Below are 21333 nucleotides of genomic sequence, written 5' to 3'. Positions count from 1 at the left end.
ACACTGAAAGGCAACTCGAGACATGCCTACATGCATACCTACAACGTCTCAGAGAATGTAACCTCACCTTGAACTAAGACAAGTGCTTGTTCAATGAAAGCAAAATTGAATTCTTCGGTCATGTGTTCAGCAGTTAAAGAGTATCACCTGATCCACGGAAAGGCCATTGCAAACGTTGCGGATCCTATAAACGTGCAAGAAGTCCGGAATCTGCTAGCGCTCATCATGTACTGTAGGCATTTCATTCCTGACCTCGCTACGCTATCTGCCCCCATATGCGATCTGACAAAAGAGACCACCAGGTGAGAATGGACTAAATCACACAAACAGGCGGTACATCAGATCAAACAACATTTATCATGAAGTTGCACAAATGCCTATTCCGACCCTGAGAAAACCACCCAGCTAGTTGTGGATGCAAGCCCATTTGGCTTAGGTGCAATTCTCGTACAGAAAGACCCATCAATCGTTACGATGGCATACAGATAATTAACGCCTGTAGAGCAACATTATTTGCAAAGAGAGAGAGAAGCACTCTCAAACATATGGGGTATCTTACACTTTCATCTCTATTTGGTTGGAAGCGGGTTTAAAATAATAACCGATTATAGACCACTAGTGAGTTTGTTCAACAATCCACATAGCAAACCATGCACTCGAATAAAATGTTGGATACTCAAACTGCAAGAGTACGAGTTCCATGTTGAGTATCGGCCAGGCAAGCTTAACATCCGTTGCCGACAATCAGTCCTACTAGTCATGAGGAAAAGGTTGCTGAACAACATCTTAACTAGGTAAGCATAAATGTGGTGCCAAAGAGTCACTAAAATTAACTGACATCAAAGCAGCAACAGAACATGATGAGGCTTTGCAACTATGTATGAAGGCTATGGAATCATGAAACTGAAAAGACGTGATCGAGAGAGCATCTACAAACGAAGTGACTCACACACTACAAAGTCTTCACATTGTTTGAAATAAGTTCACCTTTACAACTACATCTGATCTCATATTACACAACAACTGTATTGTCATTCCACACTCACTGACGGAATGTGTTGCAAATATAGCACATGAAAGACACCAGGGAATTGTCAAAACCAAACAACTCCTAAGGGAAAAGATATGGCTCCCAGGAATTGACCTCATGGTAGAGCACAAAGTCAATTGGTGTTTGCCATGTCAAGCGACCACAATGTCAAATCTTCATGATCCTTTCAAGATGTCTGAGCTACCTCCAGGACCATGGATTGAAGTTAGATTTAGAATTAGAACATTACAGCGCAGTACAGGCCCTTCAGCCCTCGATGTTGCGCCGACCTGTGAAACCATCTGACCTACACTATTCCATTTTCATCTATATGTCTATCCAATGACCACTTAAATGCCCTTAAAGTTGGCGAGTCTACTACTGTTGCAGGCAGGGCGTTCCACGCCCCTACTACTCTCTGTGTAAAGAAACTACCTCTGACATCTGTCCTATATCTATCACCCCTCAACTTAAAGCTATGTCCCCTCGTGTTTGCCATCACCATCCGAGGAAAAAGACTCTCACTATCCACCCTATCTAACCCTCTGATTATCTTATATGTCTCTATTAAGTCACCTCTTCTCCTCCTTCTCTCTAACGAAAACAACCTCAAGTCCCTCAGCCTTTCCTCGTAAGACCTTCCCTCCATACCAGGCAACATCCTAGTAAATCTCCTCTGCACCTTTTCCAAAGCTTCCACATCCTTCCTATAATGCGGTGACCAGAACTGCACGCAATACTCCAGGTGCGGCCGCACCAGAGTTCTGTACAGCTGCAGCATGACCTCGTGGCTCCGAAACTCGATCCCCCTACTAATAAAAGCTAACACACCATATGCCTTCTTAACAGCTCTATTAACCTGGGTGGCAACTTTCAGGGATTTATGTACCTGGACACCAAGATCTCTCTGCTCATCTACACTACCAAGAATCTTCCCATTAGCCCAGTATTCTGCAATCCTGTTACTCCTTCCGAAGTGAATCACCTCACACTTTTCTGCATTAAACTCCATTTGCCATCTCTTAGCCCAGCTCTGCAGCCTATCTATGTCCCTCTGTAACCTACAACATCCTTCGGCACTATCCACAACTCTACCGACCTTCGTGTCATCCGCAAATTTACTAACCCACCCTTCTACACCCTCATCCAGGTCATTTGTAAAAATGACAAGCAGCAGTGGCCCCAAAACAGATCCTTGCGGTACACCACTAGAAACTATACTCCAGGATGAACATTTACCATCAATCACCACCCTCTGTCTTCTTTCAGCTAGCCAATTTCTGATCCAAAGCACTAATTCACCTTCAATCCCATACTTCTGTATTTTCTGCAATAGCCTACCGTGGGGAACTTTATCAAACGCCTTACTGAAATCCATATAGACCACATCCACGCCTTTACCCTCATCCACCTGTTTGGTCACCTTGTCAAAAAACTCAATAAGGTTTGTGAGGCACGACCTACCCTTCACAAAACCGTGCTGACTATCGCTAATGAACTTATTCTTTTCAAGATGATTATAAATCCTATCTCTTATAACCTTTTCCAACATTTTACCCACAACCGAAGTAAGGCTCACAGGTCTATAATTACCAGGGCTGTCTCTACTCCCCTTCTTGAACAAGGGGACAACATTTGCTATCCTCCAGTCTTCCGGCACTATTCCTGTCGACAATGACGACATAAAAATCAAGGACAAAGGCTCTGCAATCTCCTCCCTGGCTTCCCTGAGAATCCTAGGATAAATCCCATCTGGCCCAGGGGATTTATCTATTTTCACACTTTCCAAAATTGCTAACACCTCCTCCTTATGAACCTCAATCCCATCTAGCCTAGTAGTCTGTATCTCAGTATTCTCCTCGACAACATTTTCTTTCTCCACTGTAAATACTAACAAAAAATATTCATTTAACACTTCCCCTATCTCCTCCGATTCCACACACAACTTCCCACTACTATCCTTGATTGGCCCTAACCTATCTCTAGTCATTCTTTTATTCCTGATATACCTATAGAAAGCCTTAGGGTTTTCTTTGATCCTATCCGCCAATGACTTCTCGTGTCCTCTCCTTGCTCTTCTTATCTCTCCCTTTAGATCCTTCCTGGCGAGCTTGTAACTCTCAAGCGCCCTAACTGAGCCTTCACGTCTCATCCTAACATAAGCCTTCTTCTTCCTCTTGACAAGCTCTTCAACTTCTTTAGTAAACCACGGCTCCCTCGCTCGACAACTTCCTCCCTGCCTGACAGGTACATACTTATCAAGGACACGCAGTAGCTGCTCCTTGAATAAGCTCCACATTTCGATTGTGCCCATCCCCTGCAGTTTCCTTCCCCATCCTACGCATCCTAAATCTTGCCTAATCGCATCATAATTTCCTTGCCCTGCTGTATATGCCTGTCCCTGCCCATCGCTAAGGTAAACCTAACCGAATTGTAATCACTATCACCAAAGTGCTCACCAACTTCTAAATCTAACACCTGGCCGGGTTCATTACCCAGTACCAAATCCAATGTGGCATCGCCCCTGGTTGGCCTGTCTACATACTGTGTCAGAAAACCCTCCTGCACACACTGGACAAAAACAGACCCATCTAAAGTACTCGAACTATAGTATTTCCAGTCAATATTTGGAAAGTTAAAGTCCCCCATAACCACTACCCTGTTCCTCTCGCTCCTGTCAAGAATCATCTTTGCTATCCTTTCCTCTACATCTCTGGAACTATTTGGAGGTCTATAGAAAACTCCCAACAGGATGACCTCTCCTCTCCTGTTTCTAACCTCGGCCCAGACTACCTCAGTAGACGAGTCCTCAAACGTCCTTTCTGCCGCTGTAATACTTTCCTTGATTAACAATGCCACACCCCCCCCTCTTTTACCATCTTCTCTGTACTTAGTGAAACATCTAAATCCCGGAACCCGCAAGTTAGCATTGATTTTGCAGATTTACCCACAGGAATATCTGCTTGTTGTCACTGACGACTACAGCAGATTCCCAATTGTGGAATTATTTATGTCAACTTCAACAAAAGCAGTCATCCCAAAGCTTGACCAAATCTTCGCCTTATTTGGAATCCCTCAAACGGTAAGAAGTGACAATGGACCCCCATTCAACAGCGATGAGTTCAGCAAATTCACAAGCTACCTAGGGTTCACTCATCGAAAAATCACACCCTGTTGGTCAAGAGCTGATGGAGAAGTCAAGAGATTTATGTGAACCTTGAAAAATCTGATACGTATTGCTACAGCTGAGAGCAAGTCATGGAAGTAAGTGCTGTATTCGCTTTCTTCGTAATTACAGAGCGACTCCTCACTCGACTACTGGAAAACCTCCAGCTACTCTCATCTTTGCACATCCTATGCACACATGTCTTCCTGAACTACCCTGCGGAGCTAATGATCAACGTGTGTGCGAACGCAATCGAGAAGGATCGAATGAAGGTAAATGCAGAGTGAAACATGAAATTTAGTGCTACACTGCTAAAGCCAGGAGATAAAATACTCGTGAAATATGATGGTCATGTTGGAAAATAAAGAACTGCTTATGACAACCAACCATTTGTTGCGACCAACACAAAAGGATCAATCATCACTGCTTAGCACGGTTCACAAATAAACCATCAGACGAAACATGTCATTGTTCAAAGCACTGAAAACACTACTCGTAAGCATTGAATCCAATTTCGGCAACTCAGATGAAGAACTTGATTCAAATGAGATTACACCTGATGTCAGACGATATCCTATTCATGGGAGAAAACATTCACCATGCTTAAGTGACTATGTTACAAAGTGAACTATTTATGTTAAAGTTTATTGTTTACATTTTTGGAAACAAACATCAAAACATGCTATGTCTCTCATTTACTAAGTAGGGGAGGGATGTAGTGTTTTGAAAATTACATTGTGCATTTTGTTCACTTGAGGCTACCATACACACACACACACACCAGCAGAGGGGCTGGGAAGTGAAAGTAAAAGAATAAAGAAAACTCCATTGTGTTCAACAGCATGCAGTCTCATATCTCTTACTAAACTTGGCTAAACCTTACTTCAGTCCCGAGAGCACCACATTAACTTTTTTCAAACCACTTGCTATCTTATTTAGTGTTACAAGATCACCTTTCATACTTTCCAGTCTGAAATGTGCAAGTCTCTCTAGTGTTTCTTAGTAACACAAACCCATGACAGTAGAAATATGCCTTAAGGCCCATCTGCACTGCCTTCAATCCCTGAATGTCTCCATTGTTTCTTGCTAACCAGAACCAGACACAGTACTCAAGGTGTGGTCTGATGAGAGCACTGTACAGTTTGATCATGACTTCCTCTAAATTATATTTTACTGTTTTAACTTTGTAATTCAACATTCTATTGCTTCTGTTAATTGTTGTTCTGGATTGATTGGAAGTATGGAGCATTGAGTCTATTAGGACTTCTAGGTCTCTTTCAATATCATCATAGCATTTTGAACACATTTCATGGAGTATATTTCAGTGTCAAAATGTTTTTATTGAATATTGCTCTTGTAAAGTGTGTTGGAATGTTTTTCAATGTTAAATATACTATATAAATGTGAGTTGTTGCAGTTGTTATGTGTTCACCCATTTTCCTTCTTATATGCAATACTTTACACTTATCTGCATGAAATTTCATCTGGTGCCACTCATGTATTTTGTTTAGCTCATTTTGTAATTTCTGGTCTGCCTCCTTGGATTCCATTGCCCCTCCAAGTTTGGTATCATTTACAAATTTGACTAATTTGCTTTCCTAAATCCAAGCTGAATTTGGCTCATTTCTGGAGACCAAAAATGGAGCATCCAAGTTTGGGTATTGATATATAAATTATTTTTAATAAATTATTATAAATTATTTGTAGTGGTATGTGCTGCAATACATTGTTTTCAAGATTTCAATTGGGTTTGATTCCATAGCACATTCATAAAGAAAGAATGACTTGCATTTATATAGCTCCTTTCACAACCACTGGATGTCTCAAAGCGTTTTACAGCCAATTAAGTACCTTTGAAATGTCGTCACTGTTGTAATATGGGAAACACAGCAGCCAATTTGTGCACAGCAAGATCCCACAAACATCAATGTGATAATGGCTAGACAATCTGTTCTTGTGATGTTGATTGAGGAATAAATATTGGCCAGGACACAGCGGATGACTTGCTTGCTCTTTTTTTAAAATAGCACCATGGGATCTTTTACATCCACCTGAGAGGGAAAACAGGGCCTCAGTTTAACGTCTTACCTGAAAAACAGCACCTCCGGCAGTGCAACACTCACTCAATGCTGTAGTGGCGTGTCAGCCTTGATTGTGTGCTTAAGCCCTGAGTGGGACTTGAACTCAGAACCTTCTGACTCAAGAGAGAGTGCTACCAACTGAGCCACAGTTGACATGAGGACTGTGACTTATGTACAATTTTTTTAGTAATGAATGCTGTACATTTTGATATTATCAATTATTTTAATATGCATCAATGTATCCAGAAAAGTAGTGCACTGTGTGAATTAGTAGAAACTGAAACAACGATTCAAATTAAATAATGCTATTTGGCTGACAGTTTAGTGATGATGCCCCACTTCACCATTGTAACGATCTGGCTAATATCTAAATATGGATGACTGGTTTTGCTTTCTAAAGCAACAGTCACCAGCTTGCAAGCCATGTTTTTCAGTTTTGCTTGATCAAGACTGAGATTGATAGATTTCTACATATTAAAAACATCAAGGGATACGGAGATAGTGCAAGAAAATGGTGTTGAAGTAGAAGATCAGCCATGATCTCATTCAATGGTGGAGCAGGCTCAAAGGGCTGAATGGCCTACTCCTGCTCCTATTTCTTATATTCTTACGTTCTTGATAAGGCTGTGAAAGTAACTATTAATTTACATGTCCTTTTCAGGAGCTAATTCGGAATAAAGCAAGAAACAGTAAAAACTGTGCTCTGTTAGAGGAAGCGTATGCTGTAGTGTCTGCTCTTCCCAAGCGTGCAGACAACAACTTACATGTTTCAATGATTGAGAACTATCCGGGCACTTTGGAATCTCTTGGTGACCCCATCAGACAGGTATTTTCCAAAATATATTTCCTTTGCTTAACTGAATAAAATCATATACTTAGCTCTTACAGGGTCAACATTAATACATTGATGGCAACCTTTGAGTTTTTTAAATATTCTTTGGATGTGACACTGAAACAGTATTTATTGCTCAATCCTAATTTCTGTTAGAAACAGGCTCGAGGAACTGAATGGCCTACTGCTTTTCCTATGCCCTGAGGGCATTGGGTCAATTTACAAATTGTGAGACTGAAGTCATGTGCAAATCAGACCAGCAGAGGTCCTGGGTGAAATGAGAACAGAAAGTGCCGGAAATCCTCAGCAGGTCTGGCAACATCGGCAGAGAGAGAAACAGAGTTAAAGTTTCAGGTTTGCGACCCTTCATCAGAACTGGCAAAAGTTAGAAATGTAACAGTGTTACGACCAGGTGAGAAAGGGGTCTAGGGTTCCCTCTCATTACCTATTCTTACCGTAACAGGGTTTAATTTTAAACAAACCGTGTTTTTAGCTCCCCCTTGGTGAATCCTTATTCACTGCTTTCCAATTATAAGGCAAAGAAACCAGCACAAACAGGTTTTCTTAGGTTTAAAGAAGAAAGGTTGAAATTTATTAAACTTAAACTCTAATTCAGTTAACGCCTATGGATACACGATATGCCCACGCTAGCATGCATATGTGATACACACATGCAGATAGAGACAGAAAAGAGCAGAAGAAAATAGAGTGGAAAAGTCTGAGGCAATCTCTGAAGTGGGTTTTTGTTACGGTTCTTTGAGCTCATTGTAGAGTCCTTGATTGTAGGTAGATCTTGCTCTTCGTTGGGGCCCAGTATTCTTCTTAAACCTTGTTCGCTGTGGCAGACCGTACTTTCTTGGGGTGCATGTGTCTTCAGTGGATTTGAAGTTCTGTGAGAAGGAGAGGGAGAGCCAGACCCAAGAGGTCTTCTTCAGTCCAGGAGCATACAACAGTCTCTAAGTTCAAACTCCTTGTACAATTTGGAAAAACCAGGTTGCCAAGCAGGCTAGTCACGTGACCAGCTGGTCTGACCACATCTGTTTGTGGATTCGGCCATCCCAGCAGTCATCCTGAAATTTGAGCTCCCTCACTTTCAATGTCTGGTGCTCAAAGTCCATTGCGGGTTAAATTGGATAAGGGAAGTAAATCCTTTGTCTCCACAAGCACTGTCTGTTAATATGCAAATATCTTTCCAGCCAAGGGCCTGGTGATTTTTTTTTAAAACAAGTCATTTCTTCACTTCAGCAACAGTTTTCAAATCAATGTTCATATGACACAATTAATATGCCTCATTCTTGACAGGTGACAGGAGAGGGCAAGTAGAACAAGAAGGAAGGACTGTGATAGGATGGAGGGGGGAGAGGTTATATCCTATCACAGTCCTTCCTTCCTTCTTGTTCTACTCCACCCCCCCGCCGCCCCACTTGCTCAAAGACTTGCATTTCTAACGTTTGCCAGTTTTGATGAAGGGTTGCAAACCTGAAATGTTAACTCTTTCTCTCTCCACAGATGCTGCCAGACCTGCACTACTTTCCAGCACTTTCTGTTCTCATTTCAGAGTTCCAGCATCTGCAGTATTTTGCTCTTATTTTAGAGGTCATAGGTCCCTCCCTGAAGGGTGTTAGGATCCAGTTCTGTTTTTATTATAATCCAGAAGAGTTCATAATCATTTTCATGGTGCCAGCTCATATATTATCAAATATTTTAAATTCGTCTTCACAGCTTGCCATCATGGGATTTGAGCTCACAACCTCTGGGTTGTTAGTCCGTAACTGTTACAAGCTCACAGGACACCAGTCTGGTGTGCACTCTCTCTTTAATGAAACTGATTGTAATGGCTGCCCCCAGTCAGAGTACCTCATGGTAGAGGCCACGTACTACAGAAAGCCAGGAGGCACATTGGTACAGTATTGCATTTCTATCCCAAACATCCCCCTTTTCATACAAAAAAAATAAAAATTTGCATGCATTATCATTGATACTGTGAGTTGCCCAAGTTACCCACTATGCACACAACTGTTCTCATACATTAGTAGTTGGTCATTCTTGTCAGTCTCTGCACATGCATTGCAGACATGGTCATTAAATCATGCCAGTCTCTTCATGGTGCGTGTTGTCGTTGGTTGCTCATCTGGTTGATTTTCTTTCTCTGGCGAGTGTCATTCCCTTGTCACTTGTTGCTGCGGTAACTGTTGTTGTTCCATGTCTGTCGTTGGGGTGTTGTGGACCTCTGGGGCTGATGGTTGTTCTGTGGTCTGTGCAGTTGGTAAGTTCTCATTTTCTTGATTGGTCGAAGGAACAACTTCTCCAATTGTGCGTGTATGTCTGCAGTTGTGACAGTATCTCTGATCCTTCACTGCGACCGCATACGATTGAGGTGACAACTCCTCTATGCAGGTCCCAAGTTGCCACTTGGGCTGACTCTTATTGAGCACGTTGATTGGCTTGCCAATGCTCAATTCTGACGATGGTGCGGCAGTTTTGTCAAAATGAAATTTGTCTTTCTGCCATTTCACCTTGATTTTGTCTGCCCGCTCTGCAGAATCCGAGGACTCCTTCCCCACAGCCTCCATCCCGGGCGCCTGAACAGACGACTGCTAGATCTTCCCCATCCTCACCGCCTGTACAACTCGCGTCACCTTACGACTGGCAAAGGCGTTCTCATTCCAGTGCTGGCACCCACTCCTGTAGGCCATCCCCTGGGTTTTCTCTTTTTGTACGTTGAGGGTTACCAGTCCAAGCTTTAGACTTGCTTCTGCTGAGATGAGCGGCTTGTGCTTGCCGTCTATGATTTGGAACTCCAGATCAACGTTCTTGTCATTGCAATGGGCTCTCCGAATAACTTATTTTGTTTTTTCATTCATTCATGGGATGTGGGCAACGCTGGCCAGGCCAGCATTTATTGCCCATCCCAAATTGCCCTTGAGAAGGTGGTGGTGAGCTGCCTTCTTGAACCGCTGCAGTCCATTTGGGATAGTTATACCCACAGTGCTGTTAGGAAGGGAGTTCCAGGATTTTGACCCAGTGACAGTGAAGGAACGGCGATACAGTTCCAAGTCAGGATGGTGTGTGACTTGGAGGGGAACTTGCAGGTGGTGGTGTTCCCATGTATTTGCTGCCCTTGTCCTTCTAGTTGATTGAGGTCGCGGGTTTGGAAGGTGCTGTCTGAGGAGCCTTGGTGCATTTATGCAGTGCATCTTGTAGATGTCACACACTGCTGCCACTGTGCCTCGGTGGTGCAAGGAGTGAATGTTTGTAGATGGGGTGCCAATCAAGCAGGCTGCCTGGAACTTGTGTGGCACGAATGTTACTTGCCACTTATCAGCCCAAGCCTGGATATTGTCCAGGTCTTGCTGCATTTCTACACAGACTGCTTCAATATCTGAGGAGTCGCGAATGGTGCTGAACATTGTGCAATCATCAGATTGCATCCCCACTTCTGACCTTATGACTGAAGGAAGGTCATTGATGAAGCAGCTGAAGATGGTTGGGCCCAGGACGCTACCCTGAGGAACTCCTGCAGTGATGTCCTGGAGCTCAGATGATTGACCTCCAACAACCACAACCATCTTTCTTTGCGCTAGGTTTGACTCCAGCCAGCGGAGGGCTTTCCCCCTGATTCCCATTGACCTCAGTTTTGCTAGGGCTCCTTGATGCCATACTCGATCAAATGCTGCCTTGATGTCAAGGGCAGTCACTCTCACCTCACCTCTTGAGTTCAGCTTTTTTGTCCATGTTTGAACCAAGGCTGTAATGAGGTCAGGAGCTGAGTGGCCCTGGCGGAACCCAAACTGAGCGTCACTGAGCAGGTTATTACTAAGCAAGTGCCGCTTGATGGCATTGTTGATGACACCATCCATCACTTTACTGATGATTGAGAGTAGGCTGATGGGGCGGTAATTGGCCGGGTTGGACTTGTCCTGCTTTTTGTGTACAGGACATACCTGGGCAATTTTCCACATTGCAGGGTAGATGCCAGTGTTGTAGCTGTACTGGAACAGCTTGGCTAGGGGCGCAGCAAGTTCTGGAGCACAGGTCTTCAGTACTGTTGCCAGAATATTGTCAGGGCCCATAGCTTTTGCAGTATCCAGTGCCTTCAGTCGTTTCTTGATATCACACAGAGTGAATGGAATTGGCTGAAGTCTGGCATCTGTGATGCTGGGGACTTCAGGAGGAGGCTGAGATGGATCATCAACTCGGCACTTCTGGCTGAAGATTGTTGCAAATGCTTCAGCCTTATCTTTCACACTGATGTGCTGAGCTCCCCCATCATTGAGGATGGGGATATTTGTGGAGCCACCTCCTCCAGTTAGTTGTTTAATTGTCCACCACCATTCACGGCTGGATGTGGCAGGACTGCAGAGCTTCGATCTGATCCATTGGTTATGGGATCGCTTAGCTCTGTCTATCACGTGCTGCTTACGCAGTTTGGCATGCAGATAGTCCTGTGTTGTAGCTTCACCAGGTTGACATCTCATTTTGAGGCATGCCTGGTGCTGCTCCTGGCATACCTTTCTGCACTCTTCATTGAACCAGGGTTGGTCTCCTGGCTTGATGATAATGGTAGAGTGGGGGATATGCCGAGCCAAGAGGTTAGAGATTGTGGTTGAGTACAATTCTGCTGCTGCTGATGGCCCACAGCGCCTCATTGGATGCCCAGTTTTGCATTGCTAGATCTGTTCGAAATCTATCCCATTTAGCACGGTGATAGTGCCACGCAACACGACGGACAGTATCCTCAATGTGAAGGCGGGACTTCGTCTCCCCAAGGACTGTGCGGTGGTTACTCCTACCAATACAATCATGGACAGAAGCATCTGCAGCAGGCAGATTGGTGAGGACGAGGTCAAGTATGTTTTTCCCTCATGTTGGTTCCCCCACCACTTGCCGCAGACCCAGTCTAGCAGCTATGTCCTTTAGGTCTCGGCCAGTTCGGTCAGTAGTGGTGCTACCGAGCCAATCTTGGTGATGGACATTGAAGTCCCCCACCCAGAGTACATTTTGTGCCCTTGCCACCCTCAGTGCTTCCTCCAAGTGGTGTTCAACATGGTGGAGTACTGAGTCATCAGCTGAGGGAGGGCGGTAGGTTATAATCAGTAGGAGGTTACCTTGCCCATGTTTGACCTGATGCCATGAGACTTCATGGGGTCCGGAGTCGATGTTGAGGACTCCCAGGGCAACTCCCTCCCAACTGTATACCACTGTGCCACCACCTCTGGTGGGTCTGTCCTGCCGGTGGGACAGGACATACCCAGGGATAGTGATTGCAGTGTCTGGGACATTGTCTGTAAGGTATGATTCCGTGAGTATGACTATGTCAGGCTGTTGCTTGACTAGTCTGTGGGACAGCTCTCCCAACTTTGGCACAAGACCCCAGATGTTAGTAAGGAGGACTTTGCAGGGTCGACAGGGCTGGGTTTGCCGTTGTCGTTTCCGGTGCCTAGGTCGATGCCCCTTTTTATTGCCTCTTGGCACTAGTATGGTGCCATCATATAGCCTCAACCTTACTTTTGAGGGCTTTGTTTTTGGATCGCCATGTTGAGACACTTTGCACAGGTCTGTGAAGGTCATGATGTTGCATGACACACTGGGTCTATCTGGCACTTTATGTTGACTTGATATTCTGCTTCTGCAGTCATCATTCTAACAGTCACAAACCGTTTCTCGCCGATCGACCTGTCTGAACCAACCTGTTGTTTGTTGTTTAGCAATTCGTGAGAATCTTCGGCTGATATCTCTCCAGTGGCCATCTGTACCTGCTTGTTGTGCTTCCTTCTAGCCAAACACCTGCGTGCAAAGTGATTCAGCTTCTTGCAGTGAGAACACTGCTTTCCCCACGTTAGACATGCCTTTTTCTGTGCGTGATGTAAAGGCCTGCTTGGGTCTGCAAAAGAAAACCCGACCCGGGCCCGACAGAACCACATTCAACCCGAGCCCGACCCGGCCCAAGTCCTTCTATATTTTCCCAACCTGATCCGACCACCAGTTAACTTACCTTCCGTTTTTCACTTTGTTGCTGATCTGCACAAGCTTAAAATAACTGTAACAAAACCACCTTTATGGTCCAAAAATTAAATTAACATTGGAACCACTTTCCTGTGATGGAGTGTGTCTCACCTGGCCCGACTCAAGCCCAAATGCCAGACCCGGAAGTGCGACCCGACCCGTCGTCGGGTCCCATCAGGTTCAGGTCGGGTAGCCAGCCTTTAGCGTGATGTCCTCCGCAGTATTCGCATCCTGCCCGTTGTCCATGATCTTTCGGCCTGGAGTGTCTATCAGCATAATGCAAAGTCTGGTCTGTTTTGCCATGAATAAGCTCTAGCTACTGATTTACAACCTCAGCGCTTCTGCACATGTTGTTCGCTTTCCTAAGAGTCAGTTTCACCTCTCTCAGTAGACGTGTGCTCACTGCAGGATTTCTTATGCCTAATACAATCCTGTCTTTAATTAGATCATCTTTTAGTTGCGCAAATTCACAGGATTCTGCGAGCTGTGTTAATGCAGTCACATATTGATCAATGGACTCTTTTTCACCTTGGGCCCTCATATTGAACACCTATCGTTCGTTGGTTACGTTCGCTTGGGGTTCAAAGCATACCTTCAAGGCTTTCAAAATTTCTGCTGTCCGTTTTTTTTGTTCTTCAGAGAGATTTAGGGTGGAATACACTTTGTAACAGTCTCTCCTCGACAGTGATAAAAGTGTAGCTACTCACAGCTGCTCTAGTTTGTTAATTAAATTTTTTAGATTAGATTAGAGATACAGCACTGAAACAGGCCCTTCGGCCCACCGAGTCTGTGCCGACCATCAACCACCCATTTATACTAATCCTACACTAATCCCATATTCCTACCAAACATCCCCACCTGTCCCTATATTTCCCTACCACCTACCTATACTAGTGACAATTTATAATGGCCAATTTACCTATCAACCTGCAAGTCTTTTGGCTTGTGGGAGGAAACCGGAGCACCCGGAGAAAACCCACGCAGACACAGGGAGAACTTGCAAACTCCACACAGGCACTACCCAGAATCGAACCCGGGTCCCTGGAGCTGTGAGGCTGCAGTGCTCGCCACTGTGCCGCCCAATCTGTTGCAATTTTGTAATTTTGCTATTGCGATTGGAAGAACTGCCAGTTCTGTTTCATATCAGCTTTCATTTTGACTGGTGCAGGCAGAAGAAAATTTGGAGCCATTATCTTACCCTGTGCTTTGAGCTGTTTCCTTGTTCCTTTTCTGTGGCTTCCTGTGGCTTTCGGCAGCTTTTAGCAGTTGTGACCTTTGTGGTCTTGTTCTGTAGCTGTGCTTCTCAACAGCTTTTCAGCTCCACTCTGACACCATGTTACAAGCTCACATGGCACCAGTCAGGTGTGTACTCTGTCTTTAATGAAACTGACTGTAATGGCTGCCCCCATCACAGTACCTCATGCTGGAGGTCACATGACGATGGCAAGCCAGGAGGCACATTGGTACAGTATTGCATTTCTATCCCAAACAGTATCCACTAGGATAGTTTACTCAAAGATATATGTTTGGATAATTAAGATTTTGTCAAATTGCTTGTGTATCTTCAATATTTTATATAGTTACATTATTGTAACATTCTTGTTAAACTATAATGTTGCACATAACTGAATTAAGCATAAATTTAAAGGTAATCGGAAACTCCTGAGGGTCGTTGTTAATCCTGTTCACTTAGTGGAAGCCAGATGGGCAGTTGAAGACAAGTCATCAGTGGGACTCACCCGCAACTCTCTTGAGCAGGTGAAACCTCCCAGAAGTTTCTTTTAAATAGACTTCAGTCATGTCATCAGGACCCAACTTGCCAGGTCCACCTAGCGGGAAGAGAATCAGGACCAGAAGAGGTGTAAAAAGGTACTCTGATGAGACCTAGGACTTAAAATCTAAAGATCAGAAGGGTTTGCTTTCTGCCTCGGTCACCACCGTCTGATTCCCACCCTAAGTTAGAATTGGGGCTTGTCCAAATATTAAGGTGTTATCGGACTGCATCTCCAAAGGCCAATAGAATTTTAGGATACTGAGGATATAAATTCAAGAAAGTGATCTAACATTTTTACAATGTATCAGTAAAATCATACTTGGAATGTTTAGGTAAATTCACCGATCCTGTGCTCCCAGACAGGCGAACTTTAATGAGTTTATATATTGTACAAGGCTGGTATTAAGTTGACATATTGAACACATTATTAAGAAAAGAGGCAGGTGAGCTGCTATGTGAAAATGCTTTACTAAGTAGTTAATGAAGAAGACTAGGGTAACTCGCACTTTAGTTTCTTCTCTGTGAGAAATGCCTTAGCATCTATCATCTCTGTATTATGCCAAATCGTGGCATGGGAAATCGTGGTATTGTACTTTTTAAAAAAAACATTCTTGGGATGTGGGTTGCATTGGCATGGCTATATTTGTTGCCCATCTCTGGTTTTCCTGAGGAGGTGATGATGGACCTTCTTGTTGAACTGTTGCATCCTTGTGGCAATGGTGCTCCCACAATGGTCTTAGTTACGGAATTTAAGGTTCTTGGCCCAGTAACGATGAAGGAACACGCCATATATCAGGATGATGTTTGATTTGGAGGTAATGGTGTTCCCATAACATTGCTGTTCTTTTTTTCGGGTGGTAGAGATCACTAGTGCTTTGTAATAATTTTTTGGGGAGAGGAATATCGTCTAATGCTGTCAGATATTATATATTTGAAGATCTAGAGTATATATAATTACCTTCCCTCTATCATAAGGTCAGAAATGGGGATGTTCACTGATTATTGCACAATGTTCAGCACTATTCGCGACTCCTCACCTACTGAAGCAGTCCGTGTCCATTTGCAGCAATACCTGGACAACATTCAGGCTTGGGCTGATAAACAGCAAGTGACATTTGTGCCAAAATAAGTGCCAGGCAATGACTATCTCCAACAAGAACAAATCCAACCATCTCTCTTTGACTTTCAATGGCATTACCATCGCTGAATCTCCCACTATCAACATCCTGGGGGGTTACCATTGACCAGAAACTGAACTGGATCAGCTCTATAAATACTGTGGCTATAAGAACAGGACAGAGACTGGGAATTCTGCAGCGGGTAACTCGCCTCCTGACTCCCCAAAGCTTGTCCACCATCTACAACGTGCAAGTCAAGAGTGTGATGGAATACTCTCCACTTGCCTCAATGAGTGCAGCTCAAACAACACTCAGAAAGCTCGACACCATCCAGGACAAGGCACCCCATTCAGCACCATAAACATTCACTCCCTCCACCACCCACACACAATGGCAGCAGTGTGAACCATCTACAAGATGCACTGCAACAACTCACCAAGGCTCCTTCGACAGCACCTTCCAAACCTGCAACCTCTACCACCTAGAAGGACAAGGACAACAGACTCATGGGAACACCACCACCTGCAAGTTCCCCTCAAAGCCACACACCATCTTGACTTGGAACTATATCGCCGTTCCTCCACTGTTGTTGGGTCAAAATACTGGAACTCCCAGCACTGTAGGTATATCTACGCCACATGGACTGCAGCGGTTCATGAAGGCAGCTCACCACCACCTTCTCAAGGGCAATTAGGAATGGGCAATAAATGCTGGCCTAGCCAGCGACACCCACATCCCATGAAAGAATACAAAAAAATTGTAGTGCTCATATGAACATTTATCTAACTTTGTTATTCCCACAAAGAAAATGAACTAGTTTGAAATCCACTAAATAACTCCAATTTTTTCCTAGGGACATTTTATTGTGTGGGAGGGAGCTCCTGGTGCAAGGCTGTCATGGAAGGGTCACAAGCGTATTGTTTTTCTCTTCAAAAACCATTTACTGATCTGCAAACCAAAAAGAGACAGCAGGACAGATACACAATGTTACATCTTTAAAAATCTGATGAAGGTTGGTATTGCATATTTTGTATCAAACACTGAATTATATTGGTTTCTTCCAAAGCATTCATAATGCTAAACGGTAAAGTTTATTTATTTTTCCTTCATGAAAGTGCAGGATCTTGTTGGGTACAATTGTGGCAGAACCCCTCCAGAGGCCCAGAGGCTCTGATGAGGCCTAGGACGTAAAATCTAAAGATTAGAAAGGTTTGCTTTCTGCCTCGGCCACCACTGTCTGATACCCACCCCAAGTTAGAATTGGGGCTTGTCCAAATATTAAAGTATTATCGGACCGCATCTCCAAAGGCCAATAGAATTTTAGGATACTGTGAATATAAATTCAAGAAAGTGATCAAACATCTTTGCAATGTGTCAGTAAGAAACCCTCCAGAGCCTTGCATATTTGGCTGTTCCTCTATGCTAGTGTGTGTTAGCAGATTCACATATGTTGTAGGTGGTATTACATATTACAGATCCTTTCCTCATTTCCACACAAGAATACTTTCCAGAGGAGTCACTGAATTATGATCAGGAACAGGCATCATGGTTGAATCCCATCCCTGTCTCCCCCCGCCACCCCACGGGCACTCAAGCAAATTGTAATGCTCTTATCTGTCATACCAGTGTGACAAACCTCTGCCAAAAATCTCACCAAACCTCACCGCACCCAGTATAACAAGCAAGATAAATCAGAGAGAGATTAGGATCGCTGCGGTTTCTTTCTCATTCTTGAAGGTACAAGCGATAAGAACCAATCGAGGTTGGGATACTTTTCTAAATAATTGGTTTTATTGGCATTAAGAGATAATTTACAGATGAGGATGCAACAAATTTGATATATTCTTAGAAAGAAATCTAAAATGCTAGAAATAAACAGCAAGTATTGTCAATCTGTTTGGAGAAATATTCTGGGTGTAAACTCTTTAGTCCAGAGGTGCTGACTGACTTGCTGGCGTGGAGTTTCCACTTTGTCTAAAAGTGATAACTTGGTGCAGTTTAAGTAACCCAATATTAAATAACTGAAAATGATTTTAAAAACTCTACTGAATCATTTGCTCGTTATATTGATGTACAGTAGTCAGTTTCTTAGTAAATTAATAAAAATATATATTCAGAAGCTTTTAAAATGTGCTGATTAGTGACCATGGTCCTAAAAAAGAAGCTTAATTTTTACAGCCACCTGTAAGGCCTGCAAATGAGTGCAATTAGCGGAAACTCACAATGGTGATTAATTTGATCTGTGTGTGAGGGCATGACCGGCTTCTAGTGTGATTTTTTAAAACTAGTGCAAAAGATTGTGAAAACTTGAGTTGCACTGAACTTAATTTGTACTTAAAATTCCATGACCTTTTAGGCTGGTTTTGTTGATTTCAAGCGAATTGCTCCAAAAAAAACAGCACAACCAAACAGAAACTCCAGGCCACTGCATTTTTCCAGCATTTTCTGTTTTTTGTTTCAAAATTTCCCAATAGGCAATACTTTGTCTTTTACTTTGTATTACTGCATTCCTATATTAGGCTATGCAGTTCATTACAGTACCTGCAGAGTTTTCCTGTGGACAAAATGTTTACTACTACTCTTGGCCTAGAAACTGTAAGACCTTTTGATGGGAGTGTATAATTTGTCTACTTGTTCATCAGATTCGAAGATGAAACATCTGAAGTAAGAAATTTCTTTAACAAAATAATTATGCAGAATTTACAGTTTCATTTCCTTTACATAGCTCACTAACATCGATGTGAATGACTTTGTGGAGGGCGATGAACGATCCTTTGAAATCTGGCATGAACGAGAAGACTCTGTGCGTAAATACACACTCCAGGCACGAACTGTGAATATAAAGATTTCATGGGTAAAAGACATTGGTGGCATACAGCAGCGCTTTAGTCTACCCGTCTGGAGTAAGTATCTGCCAAAATCTAAGTAATAACTATCGTGCTACCCATGTCCTAATTCACACCAAGTCTATTTACCCCTATGTTCACTCCCCTTTCAGCAATGCCTCGATTTTAAAATTCTCAATCCTGTTTTCAAATCTCTCCATGGCTTTGCTCCTATCTCTGTAATCTCTTCCAGCCCCACAACCTGCCAAGATCTCTGCACTCCTCCAATTCTAACCTTTCGAGCATCCCTGATTTTAATTGCTCCACCATTGGTGGCCTTACCTTCAGCTACCAAGTCTGTAAGCTGTGGAACTCCCTCCCTAAACCTCTGTGCCTTAACCTCTTATTCCTCCTTTAAAACGCTCCTTAAAACCTACCTCTTTGACAGCTTTTGGCCATCTGCCATAATATCTTTTTTTGTGGCTAGATGTCAAATTTTGTTTGATAACACTTCTGTGAAGCACCTTGGGATGTTTTACTACATTAGCACTGCTCTATCTATATACACTTATTTTGTTGTTGCTTCAAAATTTGCTGTTGCTTTTTCAATGATTTGGCAACAAGGATTACCTACCAGAACATTTAAATTTTTTGTTACAATAAAGCCACATGTCTTGACAACATTCTCTTTGTAACAATTAGAATTTTCAAATTACGTTGTATATTTTATGTACAGAGACAAACATTATCCTTTATCACTCAGTGCCAGCAATAACACTATTTTATAATCTGCCCCAGTCTGGCTTTTTTTTGGAGTACATCAGTATCAGTCCTAAGCCATGGAATATATTCGAATGTATAAAGTGCTATTAAGTCCCTTCATGAAGATATAAATGAAACTCTTTCTACACTGCAGTGTGCCTGAACCCCAACCTCAGATGAACCCTTCAACTGCAAAAGTGTGAATTTTTTTATTTTCCTTACCAGCCACTCTTATAACCAAGTAGAGTAAGATTGCAGACATGGTAATTGTGGGTCATTTTTGTGGCCTATGCCTGCAGAAAAAATTCTTAGGACCTTTCTAGCCAGTAAAAAGTGTAGACTTTTGCCCTGGGCTAGTTTCTGTCATAGGCCTAGGAAGTGAAAGGTCGTGACCTAACCCCTTGAACCACCCAGTGCCCGTGCAGCATTTTTTGATATACAAAAGTTGGACAAACTCGCATTTAAAAATATAATGGCATTGGCACCTTTATTCGACTTCAAAATTCTGACATTAAACAGTACCAAGATCCATGATTGTGAATAATTGCATCAAACATTTAGTTGGCAAAAGAAAGAAAAAAATTATCCATTAATGAGTCTTCGGAAAAAAAAATTGTTGAAAATGTAAATTTTTGAAATCTGTCAATCTTGGATGTAGAGCAGAACCTTTGTTTTCTCTTTACACTCCATTTTATATTCAGTTACCTTGTACCAAATAGATAAGGAGTGAGAATTTTCAATATGAAAACATGATGGCGAAAGGAGACTATGAACCAAGTGAATATGTTTACTTATTAGATCCTCCAGAATTTGTGGAGAAATTGGCAGATTGTACTGCTGAAATGGGACAAACAGTGAAACTGGCGTGCCTGGTTATCGGAAATCCCAAGCCCGTTGTCACATGGTATAAAGGTAATATTTTTATGTCAGCATAACTTATATTCAAACAAAAAAAATCTGGCAACCAACATTGTTATCCACAACCTTCTAAGAGCTCAGTGGTGATTTAGGCAATAAATAAAGCCACAGAGACTGGAAAATCCCAGGTTTGGTTTCTGTTATAAGCTGGGTGCAAGGGGCAACGTTTAGAGGGGATGTGCGAGACAAGTTCTTTACACAGAGGGTGGTGAGTGCCTGGAACTTGCTGCCAGGGGAGATGGTGGAAGCAGGTACTAAAATGACGTTTAAGAGGCATCTTGACAAATACATGAATAGGATGGGAATAGAGGGATACTGTCCCCGGAATTGCAGAAGGTTTTAGTTTAGGCAAGCATCAAGATCGGCGCAGGCTTGGAGGGCCGAATGGCCTGTTCCTGTGCTGTACTGTTCTTTGTTCTTTGTTTTGTTATGTGCTCACTAAGGACTAAGTTTGGATTGTGCAAACTAATTTCATGTAGGACCCTTACAGGTAACAGAGAGAGGAGACTTTTATGTTATCAGTCTTGATTGCCTATGAACCCAGGTAAAAGGACAGTCTTCTAACTTAATGTGCCACCTGGCCCCCAATCGTTTGTTGCCTTTCATTTCAACGCGTTTTCCATAGGTTGGATCTGTCTCAAAGTTCAGTACATTTCAATTAGTTTGGCCTGACATAGAATCTACAGCACAGAAGCAATACATTCAGCCCAACTGGTCTATGCTGGTGTTTATATTCCATATGAGCTTCTTCTAGTGCTGATTAGCTCTTCCTACCCTGCTCCCATATCTGTCAACTCCCTTCTCCCTCATTTATGCATCAA

The 21333-nt window shown here is 43.0% G+C and overlaps 1 protein-coding gene across 1 annotated transcript in view; it reads left to right on the top strand.

The window, feature by feature from the left end:
• The window catches only part of obscnb (obscurin, cytoskeletal calmodulin and titin-interacting RhoGEF b), an 868128-nt gene that overhangs the window by 617731 nt on the left and 229064 nt on the right, over window positions 1-21333 (top strand). Inside the window, exons 115-118 of the mRNA XM_068053434.1 lie at window positions 6939-7103; window positions 16861-17019; window positions 18733-18910; window positions 20393-20506. Coding sequence (XP_067909535.1) covers window positions 6939-7103; window positions 16861-17019; window positions 18733-18910; window positions 20393-20506 — 616 coding nt within the window. The remainder of the gene's footprint in view (window positions 1-6938; window positions 7104-16860; window positions 17020-18732; window positions 18911-20392; window positions 20507-21333) is intronic.

This window comes from Heterodontus francisci, chromosome 2 (genome assembly GCF_036365525.1).
Source record: "Heterodontus francisci isolate sHetFra1 chromosome 2, sHetFra1.hap1, whole genome shotgun sequence".
Taxonomy (NCBI): Eukaryota; Metazoa; Chordata; class Chondrichthyes; order Heterodontiformes; family Heterodontidae; genus Heterodontus; species Heterodontus francisci.
This window is presented reverse-complemented; position numbering and strand designations above follow the sequence as displayed.